The sequence below is a fragment of the Strix aluco genome, chromosome 3 (genome assembly GCF_031877795.1).
Source record: "Strix aluco isolate bStrAlu1 chromosome 3, bStrAlu1.hap1, whole genome shotgun sequence".
Lineage (NCBI taxonomy): Eukaryota > Metazoa > Chordata > Aves > Strigiformes > Strigidae > Strix > Strix aluco.
This window is the reverse complement of record NC_133933.1, coordinates 125,973,566-125,980,961: the sequence shown is the minus strand read 5'-3', so window position 1 is coordinate 125,980,961 and position 7,396 is coordinate 125,973,566. Positions and strand designations below refer to the sequence as shown.

Here is a 7,396-nt window from a genome sequence, read left to right as displayed (position 1 = left end):
GACGAGCACAAGAACTAACACAACAGCCAGAGCCAGAAACAGTTCAGTGTCAAAGAGTGACACTTTCCAGTTGTGGTGGCAGTGACTCGGCTGCTTTTGCACCACACCTGGAGCACAAGGGGGCTGTACAGGTACCAGTGATTGCCATCTGAATATAAAAGCACTTCCAGTTGACACCATCATCTTACTGTGGCACAGAAATGCACCCTAATACATAACGTGAGTGCATTGCAGTGATACAAGTATTCATGATGATGTATCAAATGCTTTAATAAAACATTACCTTTTGAGCAAACTGTATCTTTAGATCACTGTAATTAGGACTACACTGCTGTTACTGATAGAGTGAGGGAAAAATTACATTGCTAATACTGTACATTTTGTGTGAAGTCGTCTATGCAGAGAAAAGGCCTCTTATCCCCCTCTGGGAGCATGTGTGAGAACTATTACAACAACAAGCAGTTTTTCAGTTACTTTTATCTTGGTAAGACAAAATGGCTGAAGGCCACAGCTGTTGATTTATTCATATGCAAGGAAACCATTAGCCCATTGGACCCTGAAGATGAGATCTCTTTGTGCTATATGTTAATATAAGGAAATCCCAAACAGCGGCTGCCAAAGGGACTTAATGTGAATGCAAAATGCCAAATGTGCCTAAAAAGAAGGAGGAAGGTGCTTGCTTATTAGAGAAAAAAATAAATAAGCCAGCAAAAAGCATGATTTGCTTTTTTTAGTACTTCTTGTTTTAAGTACTGTGTGATGTACTCCAACCAAACTGTGGACATAAAAACTCTCTTGTATTTAAATCAAATAGAGTATTTTTGAAACTACATGGTTATACTGTTATAACACGTGGTTATACCGTTATATAACACGTGGTTATACCGTTATATAACACGTGGTTATACCGTTAAAGACTACACGTCCATGTGAAATGGTTTTTATCAGCATGATGCGGATGGAGTTTCTCCACAAACTCCCTGCTGTTTGCAGCTTTGTGTTAATTAGTTGTAATAGCCCAGTATAAATGAACTGAATCCTCAGAAGAGATGTCAAAGAAAAAATGTAATGGCTGCTGTCAGGGTAGGGAACTGCTCTTTCAGATTACTGTTATAATGGCCTCATGGCAGAAACATAATTAATTGTTGCCTATACTTAGCCTGAATTTCATACACCTCCCTCTCCCCCAATTCTCTTCTTTCAAGATTCAACATTTACAAGTACTTTATTCCATACCTGTGCAAGAGAAGTGACATTTCTAATACCTCCTTCAGGACTTTAAAAGTATTTAGCACTGGACAAGCTGTTATCTACAATAATGTTTTACTTAACGTTGGGTACTATTTGAAGGATGTATTTTTACACAACAAAACAAGGCCACAGAACTGAAACTTGTCCTGGCTCCCTGTCTTGTGCTCAGCCCAACAACATGGAGTAAGGCACAGTGAATTTTTGGCATGAGGTAAAGGAGTAAGACAAGGGAAAAAAACAGTACTTGCTAGTCAAGGCTAGAACTGATTACGGAAAAGAGATTGGGATTGATTAAAGAGATTGATAATAGAGGAAATATATCAAGAGTGGTTAAACTTGAAACAAAGGACAGGAATTTGTTTTTGCTGGCTGATGTTCCTCAGCCTTTTCAACCAAGAACTGAACCAAAAAAACCCAAACTGTTTTTGTGGTGTTGCCACAACAATTTCCAGTTAAAGACAAATAAAACTAGTGTCCTTATTATTCCCCTCATTTTGGTTGCTTGCTTTTTCCATGTGAGAATGCAAGGTTTACAAAGTGCATGATTCTTTTGATAGCCTGAAAACTGGCACCCCAAATTCCTTAGTATCACCAGCTGTCTGTAGTGACACGGTATTCCATCCTCCTTTAGCAATAATCCATAAGAAAGATTACGACCAGTTGCTCTTCACCTGCATGGAGGGAGCTGTGCTGTAGTTGCAAAGGGTCCAGCCTTTCTAAGAGCCCTGCATAGCTGTAGCTGCACAGAGTGTCCATATGGGCACAGGAAGAAAAAGTTGGTCTTGCTTCTTAAAATAATGTAACCGCCCCAACAGTTAAAAGAAATAATAGGATTAAATGTTAAGTGTGCAAGCTTAATTTGCCCCTTCCTTGAAAAATCTACATTTTGATAAAGTTTTTATTTACAAAACAACTGCTCTGTGTTTTTATATTTTATCTCTTTTTTTTAAAGAGTCCTGTCTCATTCTGTGAAATAAGCAGATTCACTCTCCACTGAATATGTATTGAAGGGAAAAATACTGTGTGGGCTGCATGAGTATGTTCCCACAGTTTGTATTTTTTTAAATGAAATATATCTACTGCTTCTTTAACCAGCAGAGGGAGTTTTCTCATCTAAGTAATTTTTTGACTTCTGAAACACAAACCTGTCTTTTTTTTTTAGTAATGTTATGTTGCCTAGTAGGAACTGCTACTGCAAACAAAATGGGAAATTTTACAGTCAAGACTGGTTAACTCCTTTGCGCTAGAGTCTGTACATTTCTAGTCAATTTTTACGGGTATTATTGTGCAAGAAGTTGCTGTCATGAAAAAGGCAATAGAGTATTAAAAGCATGAAAAATTGACTCAGCTGGAATGTTTGGGAGCAAACTATTTGGTTAAAGGGGAATGTACAATTATTGCAGTACATATGCCACTTAAATGTGCATGAAACCATAACTTGGTAACAGCTGACACAGGATTTTTCTTTAAAAAAAAAGTTCCTTTATTTTTTTGTGCTCTAGGGAGAAGTTTTGAAAGTTCCAGATTTAGGTTTCTTTATTTGGAAGTAATAGAGTAATTTTAAGACTACCACAGTGGCAAAAAAGTTCAAGTCAAATGTTCACTGTAGCACTACTAGAAAAAGGGTCTATTGTTATTCCTAGTTTTTTGTGAGAGAAAAAAAAGCACCTCCAGTGGTGACAAATTATATCATTCTTATTTTATGTTATAAACCTACATACCAGGCTCTATACATTGATCTCTCTTGTAAAATGATAGCAGTTACTGACGTTAACAGTGAGTATTTTCCTGATCTGTGAACATGTCACAACTCTTCCTCTCTCAAAAGCAAGCAATAAATTCAGATATTCAACTAAGCTCAATCATAAAGCATTTAAAATGCTAATCTTTCATTTTTAAAAGTTTTGTTGAACAAACTCCACCTTGGGAGAAAACAATCACAGCTATTTTGGGGAACATAATTGGATTTGAAAATACTCTGAAACAAATATGCACTTTTATAATTCCAGAGTCAGAATATCGATGTTTTATGTTCTGCTTGAACTGAAAGAAACGACTGAATAAAAACCAGGATGCAGCGTTCCCTGTATATCTATCAGTATAACAGCAAGACTGTATTTTCAAAGGACTGCATAAATACCAATCACTGCATAATATCCAAATGAAAATGGCTAATTAAATGTTTTCAGCTTTTATTGAAGTGGAAAATGAGGAAGGAACTCATTGTAGGTGATTTAGAGGGTAAATATCGGTAAATAAGCATTTAGCACATGACACCAGACAGAGGATATAGAAGATAAATTAAGTAGTCACATGGCTTAACGGTTGAGCCATAATAGTTAATAGTCTAGCACAGATGTATTTTCCTTATATGTATTATAATTGACAACTCATATAAGAATGCTTAATACGGGTCCCTATGCTGCTTTGAGTTACACTTGAGCGGACTCTCGCATTTTTGCAAAACTCACTGTAGCGAAGCCTTGTCAAACTCAGTGAAGCATGAGGCAGACACAACTGCTCAGCGCCACATAACTCAGGGACCAAAGCCCCAAAGAAGGACCAGCTTTAGACACAGGGAAAACAGAAAATTGTACGGGGCTGCAGATGATGGATTCAGCAGCATCACAGCCAGTCGTCCAGAGAGAAAAAGACTTTTGGGCTCAGCAGCCTCAGGGACTCCCTCAGCAACCATCCCATTTCTGCCTCACTGGTACCAAAAAGGAGACGGAGGCTAAAGCAGTGGACCAGCTGGATGCTGGTGTACTATCATCAGAGCAGATGGGCTCTGAATAAAATTCAGTTTTTGTACTCAGACTGCTGAGAAGCTTTGAGCCAGCCTTGTCCACAGTTATCAAGACATGTAAAAATAAAATAAGAGAGAATTTCAGAAAGCCAGCATCTTGCTGGTCCACAGCATAAGAACTGAGAACCAGTGCTTTGCTCTCCAGCATGTTCTAGACTCAAGAGGAGGGCAAATGTAGCTTTATATCAGCATGAGCAGTCATTCCGGGCTGATCCAAAGGCAGAAATGATGCTTAAATAAACTGGAATTAGCTTTTGCCCTAGTTCAGACCAGCTTCCTGAAAGGTTACATGGAGCTTCTCCAACTCTCTTGTCAAGGTGTACACCATGAATATTTTATTTCTCACCTCTCCTTCATGTGTACTTAGCCTTGTGGCAGGGTTTAAAAAGGTTAAAATTGCTACATCAGATCAAATTTATAATTTGTCTCATTCTTTATCCTTTTTTAGCATGTAGTTCTTCAGAGGAAGTGGAAAAAAACTACAGAGAAGACAGATGAGGATAATTCATCCTCATGGACGTTATTTTTGAATTTTTCTTGGGAGTGACTTCAAACTCTAAGGAAGATGTTTCCTTTCTGTCCCAAATCTCCTCTTGCTGTTAACTATTGTAAATCTGGGAGTGTGGGAAGGTTGTATTTTTATAAAAAATAGATTCTTCTTTTAAAGAGAGTATCATGTGGCCATTTATCAGCATTAAATGCTATACCTGCTTCAAGGAAATTCTGACTATCGCTTGTAGTTCTGCTTCTTGGAAGAAATGGAAGAACAATCTGCCTCAAAGTGCAATGAAGGAGATAAAATATCATACTATAATATGGTGTATGCTTGTTTACACCCTCAGAGTTCACATTTTGTCTTCAGTACTCATCATCTGACTCATTTTCTGTTTATATGCCATGAGAAAGATGCTAAGCAAAAGCTGAGTCCTGGAAATACTTGACATTCTTTTTAGGCTAATTTTGTCCTGAGCTTGGCTGAAATGGCTCATTTTGAGCCACTCATAAAAGGATGTCTGCAGCAGGGAAGACAGAGTATTTTCATTTCAGAGAGCCCTGCTGTGTTATATTCCCTGATTTTCATCAAAACCAGACCATGTTTACTTGTCCTTTTGGCCTCAGGGTCACTGTTTTTTCTTTAAATCGGTTTAGTTCTAAGAAGTCGTTTTCACTCATTCCTGAGTTTCCCACAAAAACCTAAACAGTAGCAGCCTGATATAGCTTTGAATACTTTCCTCCTTTCTTAAGTACATCTTAAGTTAAAAAAACCCCCAACCAAACAAAAAAATACCTCTGCGCTATAAATTCTCCAGAAGCAATGCACAAGCCCACAAACATGCACACGAGGTTAGCAGCCTCGAAGGCCAAGGGGACTTGCCCGCTTTCCTCCCCAGCCCGCCCTGCATGCACCCCTGCCACCATCCTTGACCCAGGAGGAATGGCCTGGCTCCTGGTCCCAGAACCAACCCCAAATCTCAAGATTTCTTTGCCCAAAAGGGGCTTCCTGAAACGATCAGGAAGTCTGGAGAATGGGAGGCTGAGGGGAGACCTCATTGCCCTCTACTACTACCTGCAAGGAGGTTGCAGAGAGCTGGGGATGAGTCTCTTGAACCAAGGAATAAGTGATAGGACAAGAGGGAATGGCCTCAAGTTGCACCAGGGAAGGTTTAGACTGGATATTAGGAAGCATTTCTTTCCAGAAGGGGTTGTTGGGCGTTGGAATGGGCTGCCCAGGGCAGTGGTGGAGTCTCCATCCCTGGAGGGGTTTAAGAGTCGGGTTGACCCAGCGTGGAGGGATCTGGTGGAGTTGAGAACGGTCAGTGTGAGGTTAATGGTTGGACTGGATGATCTTCAAGGTCTTTTCCAATCTCGATGATTCTGTGATCCCAGGGAGGGGTTTTTCTGGGGCAGGGCTAGAGCGGGGGAGGAGGCGGGGAAGCCCCTGGATGCACGGGGCAGCCCGAGGGCCTCAAAGGGCCGGGGGTTTGCTGAGGGGCTGCAGAGCCGGGAGGCAGCTCCTGCCCTCGGGGGAGCTGTGGGTGCGCGGGCCGAGGGCTGAGCCCCCACCCGCCGTGGGGGTGTCTCCTGAAGAGCGCCTGAGGAGAAATGGCGGCGGGGCGGGCGGGGGACTGGGCAGGAGAGCGAAGTAGGGCAGGGGAGCGGCGGCGGGGGGCCGCGGACAGTGCGGGAGGCGGCCCCGCGGGGCGGGGCCACTTTCCCGCGCGGGGCGGGGCAGCGGCGGTGACGTCATCCCGCCTGGCAACGGCGGCACAGCGTGGGGGCGGTGGCGCGCGGCTCTCGCGGGATTTGACGACCCCCGCCGCGGGTGGGGCGGGGCGGGGGCGGGGCCGCCGGTGCCGGAGCTGCAGCTCGAGCTCGCCTGAGGCGAGGAGCGGCGGCGGGACAGGACGGGTCGGGTCTACGGCTGCCTCTGCCCCGGGCCGCCGGCGGCTCGGCGCGGCCCCTTTCACGCCCGTCGCAGCACGGATGGAGCCGTCGTGCCCGGTTTGAGCGCGTTGGCGGGACCCGGAGCCGCTCCGCCGAGCCCGGGCGGACGGGCGCAGCATGGGTGAGCGCGGCGGGGAAGGGCTGCCGCGGCGGGAGGCGGCGGGGCTGGCCCCCTCTTCCCGCTGCCCCGGGGCCGCCTCCGCCGCCCTTTGTCTGAGGGGGAGGGCGCGGACCGGGGGTGCCCGGGAAGCGCCGCTTCAGGGCAGCCCCCGAAGTCTTCTGGGGAAGGAGCGTTGTCGGTACCCGGCGCCTTCGCGGCCGGTGGAGGGGCTGGAGGCGCTGCCAGGGGTGCCCGGGCCCGGCGGGCGGGAGCTGGCGGCGGCAGGTGCCCGCAGGTGCTTGGGTAAACGCTGCCTCCTCGGCGGGACGGGGAGCGGCGGCGGGGCTGGGAGAGGCCGGGGCCGCTCCCTCCTGCCCGGCCTGTCCCGGGGGCTGCGGCAGGGGCCCGGGACGGGAGAAGGCGGGGGGCAGCGCCGGGGCTTGCGTGACTCTCGGCGGGGAGAGCGAGGTTTTACAGCCACAGAACGAACGCGGATCCAGTGCTGGTTGGAGGGAGCTTGGTTGGGGTGGCTTGGTGAAGAGTAAAAGTTTCTCCAGTTAAATCTAGCCCTTTCGGGTTTTTTTTTACTCAACTTCAGTTTGAGTTGCGCTTCACCCATTTCTCCACCAAGGTGTTAGCTTAGAAAAAGCAAGTGTCCACCAACTCAAAGTATTCCTGTTTTCATAATGTTGCAGATCAGGTTTACCCATAAAACAGTCAGTTGTACTGGGTCTAATTTTTTAATGTAGGAGCACCTGCATAGGGAAGTATGAAAGAGTGACTTGAATGCCACT

General features: G+C 45.5%; 1 protein-coding gene across 2 annotated transcripts in view; it reads left to right on the top strand.

Moving 5' to 3' along the window:
- Positions 1–6,474: 6,474 nt before the first annotated feature.
- CD2AP (CD2 associated protein) overlaps positions 6,475–7,396 on the top strand; it is an 87,493-nt gene continuing 86,571 nt past the window's right edge. Inside the window, exon 1 of one of the 2 annotated variants that reach the window (XM_074820180.1) lies at positions 6,475–6,623. In XM_074820180.1, coding sequence (XP_074676281.1) covers positions 6,620–6,623 — 4 coding nt within the window. In that variant the 5' untranslated portion in view covers positions 6,475–6,619. The remainder of the gene's footprint in view (positions 6,624–7,396) is intronic. The other variant, XM_074820181.1, reaches the window with a different exon arrangement.